The 22,509-nt window shown below is 43.7% G+C and overlaps 1 protein-coding gene across 2 annotated transcripts in view; it reads right to left on the bottom strand.

The window, feature by feature from the left end:
• Positions 1 to 4,502: 4,502 nt before the first annotated feature.
• Positions 4,503 to 22,509, bottom strand: part of UVSSA (UV stimulated scaffold protein A) — a 46,089-nt gene continuing 28,082 nt past the window's right edge. The window contains exons 10-14 of one of the 2 annotated variants that reach the window (XM_032226570.1): positions 21,362 to 21,499; positions 18,866 to 19,049; positions 17,397 to 17,508; positions 12,085 to 12,277; positions 4,503 to 4,977 (exon numbers count right to left, since the gene is read on the bottom strand). In XM_032226570.1, the coding sequence (XP_032082461.1) occupies positions 4,884 to 4,977; positions 12,085 to 12,277; positions 17,397 to 17,508; positions 18,866 to 19,049; positions 21,362 to 21,499 (721 nt within the window). In that variant the 3' untranslated portion in view covers positions 4,503 to 4,883. Of the gene's footprint in view, positions 4,978 to 12,084; positions 12,278 to 17,396; positions 17,509 to 17,939; positions 18,375 to 18,865; positions 19,050 to 21,361; positions 21,500 to 22,509 lie in introns of those variants that run through there. The other variant, XM_032226571.1, reaches the window with a different exon arrangement.

Below are 22,509 nucleotides of genomic sequence, written 5' to 3'. Positions count from 1 at the left end.
CCGATGGACCCAGTGAACGGTTTGATTCTGATTTCTCAATGAGATTTTATTGGATGTGTAGAAAGTTAGCACCCACCCTCCTCCTAGAAGAATGAAATATTTTTATAAGTATTAAAAAAGCAGAATATTATATTTCCCTGGGTGAGAAATTGAGAGGAGAAAGCAGCCCCCACCTTCCTTAATAGCCCTCAGCAGATGTCAGCACTTAAGAGATAAAGAGATAGCTGGCTCTATTCATAAGCAAATACCATCACCCAAGATCCAACAAAGGTAGGATTAGCCCTCAGCCACAATAGGAATTTCCCAACAAGCCCCTTCATTGCATCAGCCCAAACTTCAACCAAACTTAGCTCAGACAAACGTGACCCCTACATGGCCTCATGGGAGTCAGGCAACAGACAATAGAATACATGTTCTTGCACAGGAACAGAAAGCTCAAGTTCAAAGCCCAAGAGAAGGTATTCAACCCCCTCAGTCTCAACACCATGTGGTCAGCGGCACCATAATTTTTTTTAGTATTTAGTATTTTATTAGGATTTATAGGCCGCCCTTTTCCCTGAGGGGACTCAGGGCGGCTTACAATCATTAGGGAGGGGGTGCAATTCAAAATAAACAATATGTGAGCAAAATAAAGTAATAAAAACACAACTTGCATTCAACATTCAACACTCGGGTGGGGCAAATTAGAGGCTTATCCCCAGGCCTGTTGGGAGAGCCAGGTCTTGAGGGCTGCGCGGAAGGCCTGGACGGTGGTGAGGGTGCGTATCTCGACGGGGAGATCGTTCCACAGGGTCGGAGCTGCTACTGAGAAGGCCCTCCTCCGTGTAGTCGCCAGTCGGCACTGACTGGCGGATGGGATTCGGAGGAGGCCCAGTCTGTGCGATCTTATCGGTCGGAGGGAGGTAATCGGCAGAAGGCGGTCTCTCTCTACACTATCATGCTCATATTTATAAATCACAACCAAATGTGCTTCTGTTCATCAATAAATGGTGAACTCTTTCCCATCAGCCTCCAGCCTCCACTTTGTCTCCAATGCTTTTCTCTCGGCTTGAAACTGAACCTGCATATTCCTTCCAACAGATGTGATTTGATTTAGTTTTTTTGAGACTCTCTAAAAAGTACCAATCCAGGCATGGCTCTCTGCATTATTCCTTTTCCAGTGAAGACCGAAGCAAAGAATTGATTCAGCTTTTCTCTCTTAATGCTCTTATGGTACCTACAACATTGGATATCCAACTGCTTCCCCTCCAGTTTTCAGCTTTGGTTCATTTCATGTCCCAAGAGCTCTTAATTTTAATGGCAAAATACTCCTGTAGATGCCTTTCTATCTATCTTACTCTTTTATTTATTCTATTTTTTTAATTCATAAATTGATTTATGTTTATCTCATAAAATATTGCATGGAATTTGCCACCTTTCAATGCCATGTGAATCATGCATCCTGGCCTTTGGACACATTCTGGAATTTGAAGTACCTGTGTCCAAAACATTTTGCATTACTTTGCCCAGTTAAAAGTTACAGGAATCAAAATTCTAGTAATGTGTAGCAATAGTAGACTTATAGTGCTTTTATAGCCCTCTCTAAATGGTTTACAGAGTCAGCATATGCCCCCCAACAATCTGAGTCCTTTTACCCACTTTGGAAGGATACTTTTTATTTATTCTTGTTTTATATTTCTATTTTTAATTTTTCTATAAGTAATATCATTTCTAACGCAGTCTTTATCTCCAACAGCTTCCTTGGCAACATTGATTAACGATGATGATGAATTCTTGGACTTTTGGTAGCTTTCCTGACTTCTAAGAACCACTTATTATTGTGCTTTTTAGAATTTCCTTTTATCAGTCTCTTTATTTTAGAGGAATTTCCTCTCTCATCACCTGATGTGACGACTTGCATATAAATTAGACAGCATGGTGACCAACAGCTCCAACTAATTCATCAACACTCACATTTTGCCAAATGTTTAGATGTTTAGGATAAACCTGGGGTTTCTTCCCTTTTAAATGATTCCATAATCAATGTTATGAAAATTTAAATGGTTCCATTAATCAATGTCAGGGAAATACAACATTTATATAGAACGCTGGGGATCTTCAAGAGGTTTTCTACTTGGAAACCACTTCTGGACTTTGCGCTCAAGGGTTTTGGGTTTTACCAATTAGATAGATTTGTTGATACAGAAACAGCTACTTTATACTACTATGTAAAAGTAAAAAGTTGAGAGTTGGATGTACAGTATCTTATTTTACTGTACTAAAGAGATTCAGAAGTCGCTTTTTCCCTTCTCTTCTCCACTCTTCCCTTTCCCTCCCGTTTTTCCTACTATTTACGGTATTTTTGCATATTTTTGTATTATTTATTATAAACAAATAAAACAAGAGATTGTGGATAGCTATTTGTCCAGGATGTAATATAAGTTATCCTGCCTTGAGTTGGACTAGAAGACCTCTAAGGTCCCTTCCAGCTCTCGGTTCTATTATTGTAATCTCTCAGGAGGTTACCGTCTCCACTTTGCTGTATCATTTATTTGTTTTGCCATCGTCAAACAGATCTATCCAATGGATGGGAATTTTCTAAGTCACTCCTCACTCTATAATCTTTTTCTCTTTGGGTTCCTGTTACAATTTTTCCATGTCAAGCTCATTGATTTTGGCCATTGAGACCCTTCCTAACCCTGTGAGGAATTCTGGTTTGATGTTGTATAATTACTACTACATTCCATGAAGTTAATGAATTTGTATCCCAAGTTGGGGTCATGATATAGCAATAGACTTATATACCGCTTCATAGGGCTTTCAGCCCTCTCTAAGCGGTTTACAGAGTCAGCATATTGCCCCCAACAATCCGGGTCCTCATTTTACCCACCTCGGAAGGATGGAAGGCTGAGGGAAGGAGGAAAGAAGGGAGGGAGGAGGGAAGGAAGGAAGGAAGGAAGGAAGGAAGGGCAATAGCACTTAGATTTATATACCACTCCATAGTGTTTTTATAGCCTCCTCTAAGCGGTTTACAGAGTCAGCATATCGCCCCCAACAATCCGGGTCCTCATTTTACCCACCTCAGAAGGATGGAAGGCTGAGTTAACCCTGAGCCGGTGAGATTTGAACCCCTCAACAACTAACATCTGGCTCATGAACATTCCTAAGTATTTTCTCTACCAACGTTGGAACTGGCTGCCAATTTATCTCATGATGCCAACTTTTGTAATAAGCCATGTCCCACCCAGCTCCCATTTCCCTCGTAAACATGGTTAGGATGGTTTGGTGAGCGATTCGCTCACTTTCAAACGCTTGGCTACCGCAGTCATGTTTTCAGAGGGAAACATGATCTATTCATCATCCTGGCTTCATTTATCTCAGCCTCAAGGGACCCACCTCCTCTCAAGAGCTCCAGAGGGTCATTACACCAGAGAACCTTTACGTGTGGTGGTTAGGTGAGCTGAGTAATTCCCCTCCATTTTTACTCTTGCTCCACAAGGGGCCCTTAGATTTTAATGTTTGGTAAATTTTGTTGAGGTAAATACAGCCACGGATATTCCATTGCTAAAGATGGAATCCGATTTTTGTTCTTTTTTCATATTTAAAAAAAAATATTTCCAAAGTCAAAATACAAAATCCCAAAAAAGAAAGCAGAAAAAAGGAAGATGAAAAAAAAATCAGAAAAGAGCATAAAGACAAATAACAAAGATACACCTCGATCGTCTCTCCCAGATTGGAGACTGGCAAAAGTAATAATTTCTTCCCCTTGCAAAACAGGTCATACTGTCTGCAATATTGCATTATGGCTTCTGAGCCACCCTGGCTCCAAAATCTGCATAGATACGGCCATATCAGAATTCATGTATGCAGGAGTGACCAGAATAGATCATATGGTCCTTATAAGCACAATAATACCTATCTTAACTTTCTGATATAGTTTATGGAAAACATTTGACATGGTCAGATCACTTGCATGTATAAGTCAGTTTTTTTTTCTATCAGTCTTGTAACCATCTCCTGAGCTTATACAATAGAATCAATTTGCAGCAGATCAGCATATTTGAGCATATTTAAATTACAAAATTTATTCACAACGGTATGAATCTTACCATATATTCCTGGCATATATACAATTCCCAAGTCTTTTAACATGCCAGGATGAGCTCCGTATTTTCTTAACTAAGTCAATGTTTGTTATTAAATATATTACATTAGAATATACATACATACATACATACATACATACATACATACATAATTAGTGTCACAACCCCTGGTATGCCCAAATATGGGAGGAGGCATACTGCTTCCATTCTCTGTCCATCGGCTCGTCACAAGAGACCATCCAGACAGAAACCCAATATTTTTTTACTGTTGCCTTTGTTACATTTGTGTTGTATTTGTGCTGATAGGGAGACTAGTATAGATCTATTTCAAGCTATTTAGCTCTCATCAGGTTCGAATCCCAGTAAGGGTATGGCTAGCTGATGAGAGCTAAATAGCTTGAAATAGATCTATACTAGTCTCCCTTTATTTATCTATCAGCACAAATACAACAAACACACACACATACATACATGCATACATACATATATGATTCTTTTGATCAATGTAGAATTACAGAATTGTACAGGAGTGTCCATGGAAGAAGTTTTGAAAAGGGGGCGACAGTCAATCAATTGAAGTCTCTCCAGTTTTTGTACTTATCGGCTGATGTTTTTCAAATTTGCAACTTTTTAAAGATGGGTGGACTTCAACTCCCAGAATTCCCCAGCCAGCACAGTTTCTGAGAATTCTGGGAGTTGAAGTCCATCCATCTTAACAATGGCAAAATGGGAAAAAAACCGCAGTATAAGAAACTCGAAACTGCTATGTATTGTTCTTAGCCTTGTTCTTGATGACGTTCAATTCAGTGCGTAGTTGAACTGGTTTGCAAACTTTTCATGTTTTCTTTGGTCAATTCGATTCATCGCTTTGACGACTCGCTTTACGGCGCTTCTATAGAGCAGAAGAAGGGAGGGAAAAAGTAAGTCAAACTGTTATTTTGTTTGCAAAAATAACGAAATGGGTGGGCTGTGATTAATTGCTAATCAGCCCTGCAACACGGCTCTGAGGATGAAGCAGAACAAATGTATTATGTTAGCTCAATTAGTTGTGACAATATAGTTTTAATTTAGTAATGTCCTCGTTAACAGAAAACTAACAAACGTTTGGCTTCCAGCAAACAGCCTCCGCACCATTGTCACCAAAGTCGTCCTAGACAATTACTTGCCTAGAAATATAATATTATCTTAGGAATAGAAGGACCAGAAGCTTGTAGAGAGTAATATGATGTTCTTTTCATTCGTGGGTATTTTGAGGTTGGGGAACAAAAACTATTTTTAAAGGAGTATCAAAAAGCACATTTGAAACTAATGGATTTTATTTAGAATAGGTTAACAGAAATTCTAAAGTAGAAAAAGAAGCTCATTAAGAATTGGCTCTTTCACCTCTTAAAGTTTTAATTACTTTTTATAGCATCTTAGATGATTTCCAGAGACAACCTTAAATGGGTAAATATATGATAGGTAGGTAGGTAGGTAGGTAGGTAGGTAGGGAGAGAGAGAGAGAGAGAGAGAGAGAGAGAATACATGATAGATGAGAGGGAGATGATAGATACATGAGATGATAGCTACAGATAGATAAATGAGAGATGATACATGATAGATAGAGACAGACAAGTAGAAGAGATGATATATAGAGATATAGATAGAGGTAGGTAGATAGATAAGAGACATAATGCATGATACATAAGATGATAGAGACAGACAAACAGACAGACAGACAAATAGAAGAGAGAGATGATATAGAGAGCTAGAGCTAGAGAGGAGGTAGGTAGGTAGGTAGGTAGATAGATCAGATAGATAGATAGATAGATAGATAGATAGATAGATAGATTAGATAGATAGATGATAGATAGATAGAAGTTTAGATAGATAGATAGATAGATTATATATATATATATATATATATATATAATATATATATATATATATATATATAGATATATATATATATATATATATATATATATATATATATATATATGTTTTCTGAAACACCAAACTGGAAACACCAAACTGAAGTAGTCAGCAGCAGCCTGAAGATGACGAATGTGACTTCGTCGAAACGTCGCCAAGACATCTCCAATTCTACGCGGGAGAAAACCCGAACAACTAGAGACCTACATATATATATATATATATATATGTATGTATGTATGTATGTATGTATGTATGTATCGTACGTACGTACGTAGTACGTACGTACGTACGTATGTATGTTATATTTATGCTGATAAATAAATAAAGGGAGACTAGTATAGATCTATTTCAAGCTATTTAGCTCTCATCAGCTAGCCATACCCAAGTTTTTGGGAATCGAACCTGTGCTCCTATTGCCTCCCAGGCAGGGAGTTAACCATTTGAGCTACAGATGAACGACTCCTTTATCAGCCAGCCAGGGTGGGAGGTATATACTTAAAGTCACAACCCCTGGTATGCCCAATATATATATATATATATATATATATATATATTGATAGATAGATAGATGATAGATAGAAGTTTAGATAGATAGATAGATAGATAGATAGATAGATAGATAGATAGATAGATAGATAGATAGATAGATAGATAGATAGATAGATTAGATAGATAGATGATAGATAGAAAAGAAGTTTTAGATAGATAAGATAGATAGATAGATAGATAGAATAGATAGATTAGATAGATAGATGATAGATAGATAGAAATTTAGATAGATAGATAGATTAGATATATATATATAGATTGATAGATAGATAGATTAGATAGATAGATGATAGATAGAAGTTTAGATAGATAGATAGATAGATAGATAGATTGATAGATGATAGATAGATGATATATGATAGATAGATTAGATAGATAGATTGATAGATGATAGATAGATGATAGATAGATGATAGATGATAGATAGATAGATGATAGATAGATAGATAGATAGATAGATAGATAGATAGATAGATAGATAGATAGATAGATAGATAGATAGATAGATAGATAGGATACAGGTAGTCCTTGACGTACAACCACAATTAAACCCAAAAGTTAAAATGCAGTTAAGTGACTTTTGTTCCATTTTACGACCTTTCTTACCGCAGTTGTTAAGTGAATCGCTGCAGTTGTTATCATGGTTGCTAAGTGAATCTGGCTCAAAATGCTTGTCAGAAGGTGGCAAAAGGGGATCATCTGATTCCGGGATGCTTTCACCGTCATAAGTATGAACCAGTTGCCAAGCGTCTGAATTTGGATGCTGTGTTTTTTTTTTAAGTGTGAAAAACGGCCATTGGTCCCTTTTTTCAGTGCCGTGGCAACTTTGAGCAATCACTAAATGAGCTTGTTGTACCTGCCAAGCCCACCTAATACAGGTACCTGTTAGAGCAAACCATGATCATCACCTTCATTTAACGACCCCATAATCCCCTGTGGGGTGGAGTCTGGCCAACTGAATGGAGCAAGTGTTTTCAATGGCCGGATGCCTTTCCTGTTGCCAGGGCGGAGTTTTGTTCAGGAGATACATTCTCATCGCGCCCAGAGAGAGAAATATCTGCCTCCACCTAGGATTGAACCCTCACAGCCTCCTGATGGAGAGGCGAGAGCTCCCCCACTAGGCCACCACACCCCTCTCCTATTAGGGCAAACCATGAGGCCAGTTGAGGACGAACCGCTTATAGACCAGGGGGATCTATAGATCCCAACCCCGGTGGGATCGAAGTGTCATCTGGTTGCTTTGGTTTTTTTTTTAGATACTTGCTCCGAGATGGAGCAGCCAACAAATCCAACCAGCCAACAAATAATGAAACAAATAAATAAATCTGCCGGCTTCCTGCTGCCCAAGGATTCCCCCTCCGACGCCTTTCCGTATACGAAGCACTTAAAAACCATCCTTGTTAGCAGATGGGATGGAATCTGCCACTCCACGGTGACAGTTTTAGACCAGAAGGGGAACTTGCAATTGGCAGGAGAAAAGTGAGTCTTTAGCACAACACAATGGCCTTGACACTTGGGTGTCATCTGCTTTTTTTTACATTAGCACCCTCCCCTCCCCCACCCCAGGCTTGTGCGATCCCGCAAATGAAACGCAATCCCTCCGGTGTGCCTTCGCACTTGACTCTTATGGCCAGAGCACAGAACTGGCTCCCTCATTCTCACCTTCCGAGTAATTTGGGGCTGTCATATACGGAGCCCAAGGTTATTGCGGTGTTTTAAGGCTGCAAACCACGAAACCTATTAAAATATGACAAGGTTGGATTCTCATGCCACAAGCAGAGTCATTAGTCCTGTGTGCAACCCAAAGAAGAAGAAGAAGAAGGAGAAGGAGGAGGAGGGAGGAGAGAAGGAGGAGGAGGAGGAGGAGGAAGAAGAAGAAGAAGAAAGAGGAGGAGGGAGGGGAGGAGAAAAGAAGAGAACGAAAGAAAAGAAAGAAGAAGAGGGGGAGGAGGAGGAGGAGAAGGAGAAGAAGGAGAGAAGAAGCAGGAGAGAGAAGAAGAAGAAGAAGAAAGAAGAAGAAGAGGGGGGGGGGGAGGAGGAGGAGGAGGAAGAAGAAGAAGAGAAGAGGGGGAGGAGGAGGAAGAAAAGAAGGAGAAGGGAGGAGCAGGAGAGGAGAAGAAGGAGAAGAAGAAGAAGAAGAGGAGGAGAGAATAAAATAATAAGAAGAAGGAGGGGAGAGGAGGAGGGGGAGGAGGAGGAAGAAGGAGGAGGAGGAGGAGAAGAATAAGAAGAAGAAAAAAGGAGGAGGAGGAGGAGAAGAAGGAGAGAGAAAAAGAGGAGGAGGAGGAGAGAAGAAGAAGAAGAGAAGAGGAGGAGGGGAGGGAGAAGAGGAGGAAGAGGGGGGAGGAGAGGGGGGGGGAGGGGGAGGAGGAGGGAGGGGGGGAGGAGGAGGAGGGGGGGGAGGGAAGGAGGGAGGAGGAGGAAGGAGGAAGGAAGGAGGGGAGGAGGGGAGGAGGGGGAGGGAGGAGGAGGGAGGGGAAGGGGAGGAGGAGGAGGAGAAGGAGGAGAAGAAGAAAGAAAAGAAAGAAGAGAAGAAGAAGAGGGGGAGGAGGGGAGAAGGAGGAGGGAGAAGAAGGAGAAGGGAAGGAGAAGAAGGAGAAGAAGAAGAAAGAAAAGAAGAAGAAGAAGAAGAAGAAGAAAGAAGAAGAAGAAGAAGAAAACAGAAACAACCACCCACAACTCTGGAAATTATCTTTTAAATCTGATGTGAAATTCTCCTTATTTGGAACTTTACGGCTTATTATGACAGACACAGTTCGGAAGACGACCGATAATGCCGGATCGGCACGGATGATGGGCTGTGTGCGAGGAAGAGAAGGAAACCGAGGCAAGTCCCATTATTGATAACAAGCGTTACTTCGAGACGAGAAACATGATTTTTTTTAAACAAGGGACTCTCCTCCAAGGAATTCCTCTTGGCTGCCGGGATGTTACACACACCAAGATTATTATTATTATTATTCTGTGTTTAGGGACAGAAGGGCTGTTGCTTTTCGGATTTCACAACATCTCCTCTGCTTCAGTTGCTCTGATCCTGCCAGAGGATCCGCAGCTTCAAAGTCCTGGAGATACAAGGGGAGGGCAGGAGTAGCCAACCCCCTAGAAGGTAGGCTCAAGATCCAGAAGGATCTCGACAGACATCACCCTGGGCCCCTTCTAACAAAATGGAATTCAATGCAGAGAAAAGTCAAGCCTTGCACTTAGGTAAGAGAAACCCAAAGGACATACATAGACTGACATATTTAGGCTTAATGGCAGTCACTTGGAGAGGGATCTTGGAGTCCTAGCGGGCAACCAGAGCCGAAACTCACTCAACAGCTGCTTCACTTAATGACAGAAATTTTGGCTCCATTAGAGCCGAGGTGGCGCAGTGGTTAAATGCAGCACTGCAGGCTACTTCAATTATTTATTAGATTTAGGCGTCAGCCAGCCAAACTACTCTGTGCAACTCACAATTTCTAAAAGTCTGGGGTGGGTGTGGGAACAAAGAGAAGTGTTCAGTGTAAGTTAACCTACGGAGTTAAACTTTTAAACCTGGATAGTTGGTTTGATAGGCCTTTCAAATGCTAGCAAAAGAGAGATGCGTTCCAATGGCAATATTATTTTTTTGTCTCTGACAGTTAAAGAACGAGTGGGCCCAAGATCCTTCCATGAAATCCTCTTATTATTATTTCTGTCTTGTCAATTTTATTCAGGATAAAATTAAAAGGAACTAGTCATGCCTGATAGAACATTCTGGTTCCATCAAGAGATTCAAATGGACATAACCTGCGTACATGAACCAGAAGACCTAATAAATTAATTTCCAGTCTAAAGAAAAATTATTTCCTCCATTCTCATGCCATGCAGGCAAAATCCAGTCTACTTCTGCTATAAAATTGGCTGTTAAAAACAAAATAGTTAAGTCACTCCCGTTTCAGGTCTAAAAGCTATTTCTTTAACATTCTATTTAACTCCTCCATTGGAGATGGCGATTTCCCCTTCTAAATCAGCAAATCACTTCCCTCCTCACCCCCAAACACACAACACAATTCTTGAGGCAGCCTAATTATTCTCCCAGCTGCTCCCCCCCCTCCAAAGCCATGTGGTGAAATTACTACAGGTGTAGAAGTGGGAGAGGATGGGAAAGAAAGAAAGAAAGAAAGAAAGAAGACTCAACCAAAAGACAGACAAGGGTTTAGGATAGGTGGTAAGGATAGAGAAAACAGGTGGTGGATGAAGGAAGGTTGAATTCAGATAATTCTCTAATGCAAGGTTTCTGGACCTTGACAACTTTTAAGATGGGTGGACTTCAACTCCCAGAATTCCTCGGTCATGGGGAATTGAAGTCTACCCATCTTAAAAGTGATCAAGGTTGAAAAACACTGCATTATTAGGGAGTTATCTGAACCCAACCTTCCTTCATCCACAATGTTAATTAGACAATATTGAGAGGACTGTCTGATACTAGAGACCAGGCTGGCTGGGGAATTCTGGGAGTTGTAGTCCACACATCTTAAAAGTAGCTAGAATAGAATAGAATAGAATAATAGAGTTGAAAGGGACCTTGGAGGTCTTCTAGTCCAACCCCCTTGCCTAGGCAGGAAGCCCTACACCACTTCAGACAAATGGTTATCCAACATCTTCTTTAAAACCTCCAGTGTTGGAGCATTCACAGCTTTTGGAGGCAAGTTGCTCATTAATTGTGAGAACAATCAATCAGTGTCAGCAAATCTCTCCTTAGTCTAAGTTGCTTCTCTCCTTGATTAGTTTCCATCCATTGCTTTTTGTTCTACCCTCAGGTGCTTTGGAGAATAGCTTGACTCCCTCTTCTTTGAGATATTGGAAGACTGCTATCATGTCTCCCCTGATCCTTCTTTCTATTAAACTAGCCATGCCCAGTTCCTGCAACCGTTCTTCATATGTTTTAGTCTCCAGTCCCCTAATCCTCTTTGTTGCTCTTCTCTGCACTCTTTCCAGAGTCTCCACATCTTTTCTACATCGTGGTGACCAAAACTGAATGCAAATATTCCAAGTGTGGCCTTACCAAGGCATCATAAAGTGGTATTAACCCTTCACGTGATCTTGATTCTATCCCTCTGTTTATGCAGCCTAGAACTGTGTTGGCTTTTTTGGCAGCTGCTGCACATGGCTGGCTCAGATTTAAGTGATCGTCCACTAGGACTCCAAGATCCTTCTCACAGTTACTACTATTGAGCACAAGATACCACCTATACTGTAAAAGTAGCTAAGGTTAAGAAACCCTCCTTTGATGCCTCCAAAATCATGATGGTTGAGGACACATGTCAAATCAAGGAAGATTTGATCCAGAAAAGAAACTAGAGTTGGCCGAAATGAGCTAATCTTCAGATTGTGGGGTCTCAATGAGCCCTCATCCACCCTCCCACCACAAAACCCACAAAAATTTGTTGGCCCACCCAAGCTCCTTTTCCTTGGCAGATTTGGCCAGATGTTGGGAGAAACAGTCCTGGAAACCCAAAGTACGTTCACAAGAACAACTGTGAGGAAGAAGACAACCAAAGGCATCTCTTACTTGTTGAAAACCCTTTTCCCGATTCGGGAGCGGGATGTGTTCGCCTCCTGTTTCAGGTCTGTGAGGTTAGGGTATTTCTTCTTCGCCTTCGCTTTCTTTTTCCCTCCTTTTCCTTTTCGGTCGAAATGAGAAGAGCCGAGATCGACACCGGTGGCGGCTTCCACTTCTCTCATGAAGCCAGGATCTCGCCATTCTGACAATAAAAATAAATGTATTAGCAAGGATTCATCCCCAATCGCTTTCCTCCATGCGATGCTCCAATTTGGAATAGCAATAGCAATAGCAGTTAGACTTATATACCGCTTCATAGGGCTTTCAGCCCTCTCTAAGCAGTTTACAGAGTCAGCATATTGCCCCCAACAACAATCCGGGTCCTCATTTCACCCACCTCGGAAGGATGGAAGGTTGAGGGAAGGAGGAAAGAAGGGAGGGAGGAGGGAAGGGAGGGAGGGAGGAAGGGAGGGAGGGAGGAAGGAAGAGCAATAGCACTTAGATTTATATACCACTCCATAGTGTTTTTTATAAGCCTTCTCTAAGCAGTTTACAGAGTCAGCATATTGCCCCCAACAACAATCCGGGGTCCTCATTTTACCCACCTCGGAAGGATGGAGTCTGAGGGAAGGAGGAAAGAAGGGAGGGAGGGGGGAAGGAAGGAAGGAAGGAAGGAAGAGCAATAGCACTTAGATTTATATACCACTCCATAGTGTTTTTTATAGCCTTCTCTAAGCGGTTTACAGAGTCAGCATATTGCCCCCAACACAACAATCCGGGTCTCATTTTACCCACCTCGGAAGGATGGAAGTCTGAGGGAAGGAGGAAGAAGGGAGGGAGGGGGGAAGGAAGGAAGGAAGGAAGGAAGAGCAATAGCACTTAGATTTATATACCACTCCATAGTGTTTTTATAGCCTTCTCTAAGCGGTTTACAGAGTCAGCATATCGCCCCCAACAACAACAATCCGGGTCCTCATTTTCACCCACCTCGGAAGGATGGAAGGCTGAGTCAACCCTGAGCCGGTGAGATTTGAACAGCCGAACTGCAGAACTGCAGTCAGCTGAAGTAGCCTGCAGTGCTGCATTTAACCACTACGCCACCTTGGCTCAGAGAGGGAAGCCCCCTCTCTCTAGTAAGGTATTATAGTTTCATCGCCTAAAACGTCAATTAATGTTTTGCATGGTGTCACATTAGATTATTTTTATTAGGAGAATATAGATAAATAATAAATTGGGACCAGCTCACCGCCAAGGTGGCTTCTCAAGACACGTGGCCACTTCTGTATTCTGCTCACATTTTAAAAAAAGTAACCGATTCTAATGAATGATCAGAAATTCAATGACAAGATAAGTTAATAGAGAAATTAAAGATGAGCAGCCTGGAGTTGCTTTGATAGTGAGATGGGTGGCATTTAAATGTGCGTGTGAGAGAGAATAAGGAAATATATGGCTTTTTCAATTATTGCTTAAGGTATCCATCCACCAATCCATCCATCCATCCATGGGATGAGGAATAATGGCTCTTTTATGACTTATGACAGTGTTTCTCAACCTTGGCAACTTGAAGATGTCCGGACTTCAACTCCCAGAATTCCCCAGCTGGCTGGGGGAATTCTGGGAGTTGAAGTCTGGACATCTTCAAGTTGCCAAGGTTGAGAAACACTGACTTGTGAACTTCAACTCCTGGAATTCATAAAAGGGCCATTGTTCCCCAACCCTGATCTAGAACACAGAATAATACTTCCTCCATCCATCCATCATCTATCCCTCTACGTTATCTACTCTGCCTATCATCTGTCCATCCATTGATCCATCCATCCATCCATCCATCCATCCATCCATCCATCCATCCACCATCCATGGGATGAGGAACAATGGCTCTTTTGTGGCTTATGAACTTCAACTCCTGGAATTCATAAAAGGGCCATTGTTCCCCAACCCTGATCTAGAACACAGAATAATACTATCTTCCTCCATCCATCCATCATCTATCCCTCTACGTTCTTTACTCTGCCTATCATCTGTCCATCCATTGATCCATCCATCCAATCTATCTATCATCTCCACCCACCACCCACCCACCAACCCAGTTATAAGAAACAAAGAGAGATCAAACAACTGAAATGAGCCGAGATGGCACAGTGGTTAGGGTGCGGTACTGCAGGCCACTTCAGCTGACTGTTATCTGCAGTTCAGCGGTTTCAAATCTCACCGGCTCAAAGTTGACTCAGCCTTCCATCCTTCCGAGGTGGGTGAAATGAGGACCTGGATTGTTGGGGGCAATATATTCTGACTCTGTAAACCGCTTAGAGAGGGCTGAAAGCCCTATGAAGCGGTATATAAGTCCAACTGCTATTGCTATTGCTAATACATTTCCCAAACACTTGCGCTCCAGAAAAAAATGTCAAAAATAAATAAGCTGGACTACATGATTTTGTAGTCTTAAGCCACAAAACCAAAGGCATCTAAATCTTCTGATGTAATCGCTAAAAAAAGTAATGCCTACCTTCTACTGACAAAACTGTTATAGCCAAGCAGGGGATCATTTCAGTATTATAAATAATGAATTATAAAGTAGGAAAAAACGCTTCTTCACTCTTCTAAAGACCGGGAGGTTTCCAGATAGTCCAGATTTAAAAAAACAAAACAAGAACCAGGTGGGAGTTCATGAATGAGGACCTGACTATTAGCTTTCTGGGCTCTAAAGGAAATCAAAGAAAAAGTCTGAAAGGAGAGAAAAAAAAATCACATATCCTCTCCCCCCCCCACCCTGTCTCCCTCCATCTCTCTCTCTCTCTCTCTTTCTCTCTCTCTCTCTCTCTCACACACACACACACACACACGATGGATGACAAAGTTGTTGTTTTCTTACTGCAGCAAAGAAACCCAGGCACGGGAACAATTAATCCCAGATTAACAAAAAACTGTCTAAACGGTTTATCTCCCGGTGAATAAGAGGGCTCGGGCACCCGTGGGAGTCGGCTGAATGGCGCAATTGTTTAAACACAACAGGGAGAGGGAGGGGGGGGAAAACTGCCGCTGTGCTCATTGAAGATGAAACGGGAAGATCGGGAGGAAAAACGAAGGCGCAATTTAAAAGCCCTCGGAGGAAAAAATCGATCGGGTGCCAGGAAGAAGGGCCTTTTGTGAGCCGGCCCTGGATGCTCTCCGGCCATTGTGAGCAGAGGGAAAAAAGAAAATGATATCCTTTGCTTTCTTGCTCGCGAGGGTTGGGTGAAATCAATACTTGGTAGTTAGTAAAGAGAGAGTATTTCACATCTGGCTGGCCAGGGGTGGCCGTGGGGGCCTCGTCCCCATACCTGCTTGTTAACAAGGTACTAACGGTTGGGGGGGGGAAACCCAAGATTTTTCTCCAGGGCCAAACACAAAATAACGGAGGCTCTTATTTTGCTCTGCCGCCTGGACAATTGGGGAAGGAGGAAGGGCGCAGATGAGGGGGGGGGCTCAGCCAAATCATCTCTCAGGATTTAGCTTTTTAAAAGACCCCCAGGCTACCGGTTCGCTTGAACCAGTCCAAATATCACCTCTGGTTCAACTGTGTCGAGAAGAACCGAGGTGGCGCAGTGGGTAGAGTGCAGTACTGCAGGCCACTTCAACTGACTGCTATCTGCAGTTCGGCGGTTCAAAATCTCACCGGCTCAAGGTTGACTCAACCCTCCATCCTTCCGAGGTGGGTGAAATGAGGACCCAGATTGTTGGGGGAAATATGCTGACTCTGTAAACCACTAGAGAGGGCTGAAAGCCCCATGAAGCGGTATATAAGTCTAACTGCTATTGCTAAATGTCGTTGCGACGGGCCAACAGCAAGGATGCCCAGGCATAAAAGCAAAATTTAACGGTCATAGGAAAAAAAAGACCACCTATATCAGGAGGCTCTCCAACCTGGGCAACTTTTAAGCCTGGAGGACTTCAAGAATTCTGGGACTTGCCCAGGTTGGAGAGCCCTGATCTAGATGATCGGTTGGCGACTCCTCGGAGGAGGGCCTTCTCTGTGGCTGCTCCGGCCCTCTGGAACGATCTCCCCGTGGAGATCCGGACCCTTACTACCCTTCCGGCCTTCCGCAAAGCAGTTAAGACCTGGCTGTTCCGGCAGACCTGGGGCTGTTGAACTATCCAGCCCCATTCAAGGTTACGGCTGTTGTTGAATTTCAAATTGCTGTTTTTTATTTTTTTTGTATCCCTTCCCCTTTTTTATTGTTAGCCGCCCTGAGTCTCTTGGGAATAGGGCGGCATACAATAAAATGAAATGAAATGATTAATTAAGAAACAACCGTTATTCGTTTGGTAACTACAAAATGATCCAGAAAGCCCAGGCGGTCCTCGACACACGACCACAACCGAATATCTGTTGCTAAGCAAAACGTTTGTTTTCAGTGAGTTTTGCTCCATTTGACGGCCTTGCTTGGCACGGTTGTTAAGCGAATCGCTGCAGTTGTTCAGTTAGTAACACGGTCATTAAGTGAATCCGACTTCCTCCACTGACTTTGCTTGTCAGAAGGTCGCAAAAGGGGATGACGTAACTTTGGGACACCGCGACCGTCGTAAACACGACTCAGTTGCCAAACACGACTGAGTTTTGATCAGGTGACCATGGGGGTTTCTGCAAGGGTCGTAAGTGTGAAAAATGGTCATGTTACCTTTATCAGTGCCGTTGTAACTGAGAGGAGTCCCTAAACAAATGGTTGCAAATCAAGGACTTACCTGTACACCAAATCTAATCTGATCTAAAATGTAATTTATTCATTGCTGGATTCCTTCGAGGAATATTGTGTCTAATTGGAATATTTCTTCCAATTTCCACCTATGACAAGTTGCTTTGGTTTGTGCAGGTGTAATAAAGAACCCCAGGTGGTCCTCGTCTTACAACCACTCATTTAGTGACCATTCAAAGTTACGACGGAGCTGAAAATAGTAATGACACCCATTTTCACCCCTACGACTGTTGCATCATCCCGCTGGTCATGTGATCAGAATTCAGATGCTCGGCAACTGGCATGTACTTATGTCGGTTGCAGTGTCCCCCCACTTTTGCGACCTTCTGGCAAGCAAAATCCATGGGGAAGCCAGATTCACATAACAACCGTGTCACTAACTTCGCAACTGCGAGGAATCACTTAACGAAAGTGGCAAGGAAGGTCGTAACATGGAGGCAAAGCTCGTTGAACAGCTGTCTTGTGTAGTAGAAATGGAAATGTTGGGGTAAGTGGTGGTCGTAAGTCGAGGACCCCCCCTGCACTGATTTCCTAGATGCCCGTCAAAGTAAATTGAGCCATTCTGTAAAGGGAAATTTGAAAACCCACCTGGCTGCTGCTCCTTCTTCTCGAACTGCGCCTTGGCCTCCCTCTCTCGGTCCTCTTGGCTCACGGGATTCCCCGACTCGTCCCGAGGAACGATTTTCCCATGGAAAGGGCACTTGGGGGTGAAAGAGCGACAGGGGTTTTGAATGCTCCAGAGGAGGCTTCATTGATTCATAGCAATAGCAATAGCAGTTAGACTTATATACCGCTTCATAGGCCTTTCAGCCCTGTCTAAGCGGTTTACAGAGTCAGCATATCGCCCCCAACAACAATCCGGGTCCTCATTTCACCCACCTCGGAAGGATGGAAGGCTGAGGGAAGGAGGAAAGAAGGGAGGGAGGAGGGAAGGAAGGAAGGAAGGAAGGAAGGAAGGAAGGAAGAGCAATAGCAGTTAGACTTATATACCGCTTCATAGGGCTTTCAGCCCTCTCTAAGCGGTTTACAGAGTCAGCATATTGCCCCCAACAACAATCCGGGTCCTCATTTTACCCACCTCGGAAGGATGGAAGGCTGAGTCAACCCTGAGCTGGTGAGATTTGAACCGCCGAACTGCAGAACTAGCAGTCAGCTGAAGTAGCCTGCAGTGCTGCATTTAACCACTGCGCCACCTCGGCTTCATCATTCGTTCAGGATGTTCCTCCTATTTGCATCTGGCCCTCTTTTCCTCCGACCGGCCTTCCATCATGTACAAAACATTGCAACGGAATTATAGAATCACAGAGTCGGAAGGGACCTTGGAGGTCTTCTAGTCCAACCTCTCTGCTCAGGTAAAAGAGCCCAGGCAAAATAATTGTCCAATCTCTTCTTAAAAACCTCCAGTGATGGGAGCACCCACAACTTCTGGTGGGAAGCTGTTCCACTGGTTCGCTGCCTTCACTTTTAGGGCGTTTCTTTTAATTTTTAGTTCTAGTTTCCTTCTCTCCTTGTTTAGTTTCCGCTCACCGTTTCTTAAATATTTCGAAGAACTGCCTCTTTGCGGAACTAAAGACAACGGTGAAAATGTGAGGGGCGAGATCTTTCCCCGATGTCTCGCTTTGCAATTGTTCATTCGAGGTGGCGCAGTGGTTAAATGCAGCCCTGCAGGCTACTTCAGCTGACTGCTAGTTCTGCAGTTCGGCGGTTCAAATCTCACCGGCTCAGGGTTGACTCAGCCTTCCATCCTTCCGAGGTGGGTGAAATGAGGACCCGGATTGTTGTTGGGGGCGATATGCTGACTCTGTAAACCGCTTAGATAGGGCTGAAAGCCCTAGGAAGCGGTATATAAGTCTAACTGCTATTGCTATTAACAACCTCTGATATTCCCCCCCCCCCCCCCAAAAAAAAAACCCTTCATTTTCACAAGCTTCCTGGGCTTATAAAAAGCAAAATTCTGGGCTGGTTTTCCCTGCTCTTCAAACCCTTTAATGAAACTGGGTGAGACCTTGCATACGGAAGTTCAACACAGCCGATCTCTCGCGCTCCTTCGCACCCACCTTAAATCTATCCTGCCTTTGGCAGAGGCCTCCGCTGGGCATCGGGGCTCGGCACTTGTGCTTCACGGGCTCAAAGGTGCCAGCGTAGGTGATGTAGCGACTTTTGAGCATCTCCGAAATCTCCTTGTTTTCCACTTCTTCTTCCACCTCACTGGGTGCCCAGAAGCGATGCTGAGAAGAAAACCTAGAGAGAAGGAAATGCAATCAAAAACCACCGATATAAATTCCTCTACGTGCCCCGTGAGGTTCGGCCCTTTTAAATATCGAATGAAAGGCTTGGATTTAGCGCCACAAAAGTACAACTATTTTAACTATTGCTAGCCAACTTATGAGGGGGAGCGGTGGCCCAATGGCTAAGACGCTGAGCTCACTGATCAGCAAGGTCGGTAGTTTTGAAGGTCGGTTCGAATCCCGAGCGCTGCATAACGGAGGGAGCTCCCGTTCCTTGTCCCGGATTCTGCCAACCTAGCAGTTCGAAAGCACCGTAAAAATGCAAGTAGAAAAATAGGAACCACCTTTGGTGGGAAGGGAACAGTGTTCCGTGCGCCTTTGGTATTGAGTCATGCCGGCCACGTGACCACGGAGACGTCTTCGGACAACACTGGTTCTTCGGCTTTGAAACGGAGATGAGCAACGCCCCCTAGAGTCGGGAACGACTAGCGTAGATGTGCAGGGGGAACCTTTACTTTTACTCAACTTATGACCACAACTGAGGCCAACATTTCTGTTGCTAAGCAAGACAGTCCTTAGCAAGTTTATGACCTCTCTTGCCACTGTTGTTAAGTGAATCACCTCAATTGTTAAGTTAGGCACAGAGTCGTTAAGTGAATCTGGCTTCCCCATTGCTTGTCAGAAGGTCACAAAATGGGATCCCATGAAGGGGGGGACACTGCAGCCGTCATAAATGTGAGTCAGTTGCCAAGTGGCTGAATTTTGATCACGTGACCCTGGAGAGGCTGCAATGGTCAAGTGTGAAAAATGGTCATAAGTCACTTTTTGTAGTGCCATTGTAACTTTGGTCACTAAACAAACTGTTGTAAGCTGAGGACTTCCTGGAGAAGCCAATTTAGCAATAGCAATAGCAGTTAGACTTATATACCGCTTCATAGGGCTTCCAGCCCTCTCTAAGCGGTTTACAGAGTCAGCATATTGCCCCCAACAACAATCCGGGTCCTCATTTCACCCACCTCGGAAGGACGGAAGGCTGAGTCAACCCTGAGCTGGTGAGATTTGAACAGCCGAACTGCAGAACTGCAGTCAGCTGAAGTAGCCTGCAGTGCTGCATTTTTAACCACTGCGCCACCTTCAATCAGGTGCTCTGTGAAGCGAGTCATTTCCAGGCATTTCCCTTTCCTTGGTCATTAGATTTGCTATCTATCTTCTACAGAATTGAGCTCTGCATAAAATTTCAGAGGGGAAAATGGAGGTTTGTGACTTTTGTGGAAGGTCCCATATGTTGCCAAGAGACCAAGGAAGAGCGAATCAATCCATCTAGAACCCCTTGTTTCTGGAGACGGTTCTCACACAGTAACCCAGATCAAATGTAACGTCCTTCCCTTCTTGATTGGACGGGGGTTGGACTAGAAGACCTCCAAAGTCCCCTCCAACTCTCTTATTCTGGGATTATGAGAACTGTCTTGGAGTTTTGAAAGCAAGATTGGGGCTTGGTTGAAAGCAAACACTGGTAAGAGCCAAGGTGGCGCAGTGGTTAAATGCAGCACTGCAGGCTACTGCTAGATCAGCAGTTCAGCGGTTCAAATCTCACCGGCTCAGGGTTGACTCAGCCTTCCATCCTTCCGAGGTGGGTGAAATGAGGACCCAGATTGTTGGGGGCAATATGCTGACTCTCTGTAAACCGCTTAGAGAGGGCTGAAAGCCCTATGAAGCGGTATATAAGTCTACTGCTATTGCTATTACTGCTATTATGGGGAAAGTTATTTCCCCCCCCCCAAAAAAAAATGGTAATGAAAATTGACTTTCTTTCTGATGCCCAAGATAGTCAGGTAATCTTTACCGTTGACATCTTATGCCCCCTAGCGGATTAAGAACAGGTTTTCCTGGAAATTGAGCCAATATTGTTTGATCCCCACCAATTTTCCTACTTCTCTCAATTATAATATTAATATCCTCGCACCCCCTTCTTGCTCTAAAGCGGTTCACAAATGAATAAACGGAATTAGACGCTGAATTAATAAAACATCAAATTGAACTTTGTTTCGGCTGAACCAGTTTGAGGGAGAAACGATCTGAATGCCCTTTGGGCATAAAATGTATGTATCATCCTAAACCAGTGTTTCTCAACCTTGGCCAACTTGAAGATGTCCGGACTTCAACTCCCAGAATTCCCCAGCCAGCATTCGCTGGCTGGGGAATTCTGGGAGTTGAAGTCCGGACATCTTCAAGTTGGCCAAGGTTGAGAAACACTGTCCTAAACCCTTTTGAAACTTGTTCACCTCCAGGTGGGGAAACGTGTTAAAATACTTGGGACCGATTTACCGGAGGATTTTCCCAGACGTTGGCTGCTCCTGGCCCCAGTAGGCGAGATCCAGCCCAAAAGGTACATGGGGGGCTTTGGCCCTCTCTTCCTCGCGTTGACCCAAGTTGGCCTGATTGGATGTTGTTGCTTCGCAATCCCTACAAGGTGCGTGAAAAAAATGGTCAGAGAAAGATTACTAAAGTTCAGCCTGCACTCAAATTTGCACAACGTAAGCTTGTTGTTAAGTGGGAATCCCCGCACTCTACATGGGGTTGCCCCTGAAGAGTGTTCGAAGACTACAGTTGGTCCAGAACACAGCCGCGCGAGCGATACTGGGTGTACCTAGATACACCCACGTTACACCTATCCTCCGCGAGCTGCACTGGCTCCCCATTGGTCTCCGGACGCGCTTCAAGGTGCTAGTCGTTACTTTTAAAGCCCTACATGGTTTAGGACCTGGCTACCTGAGAGACCGCCTCCTGCCACTTACCTCCCAACGACCAACAAGATCGCACAGGTTAGGCCTCCTCTGGGTGCCGTCGGCCGGACAATGCCGGCTGGCGACTCCCCGGGGAAGGGCCTTCTCTGTAGCTGCGCCGGCCCTGTGGAATGATCTACCTGTAGAGATCCGGACCCTTCCCACTCTCCCGGCCTTCTGAAAAGCCACCAAAACCTGGCTGTTCCGACAGGCCTGGGGCTGTTGATTAATGTCCAGACCCACTTAGACAGCATGGATGGTGTGTAATTTTAATAACTGTATTTTTATTTTTAAATTTTTTTAAATGTTTTTTATCTTGTTTCTGTAAGCCGCCCAGAGTCCTACGGGATTTTATTAAATTTCAAATTTATTGTGCATTCTCAACAAAACTCTTGTCTTTTGGATGCTTCAAATAAGACCTGGGAAAGAAGCGGGAGTAAATTTTATAGCGTTTTCGTCTTTAACGAGCATAATTTTAACAATCCTTCGCGCTCTCCTCCTTATGAAGCTGTTGTTGACTGTTTGACTGTTTGAGTTGGTGGTTTCTTCACTTGGTACTTCCAGTAAACAAACGTCACCAAGAAATCCTCGCCAAGAAATCCTCGCCACCCTCTACCCAGACTGACAGGGCAAGTCATTTGTAGATAAACAGAGAGTAAACCCCTTCTAGCACTGATGACGTTACCTAGC

This window comes from Thamnophis elegans, chromosome 11 (assembly GCF_009769535.1).
Source record: "Thamnophis elegans isolate rThaEle1 chromosome 11, rThaEle1.pri, whole genome shotgun sequence".
NCBI classification, from domain to species: Eukaryota; Metazoa; Chordata; class Lepidosauria; order Squamata; family Colubridae; genus Thamnophis; species Thamnophis elegans.
This window is presented reverse-complemented; position numbering and strand designations above follow the sequence as displayed.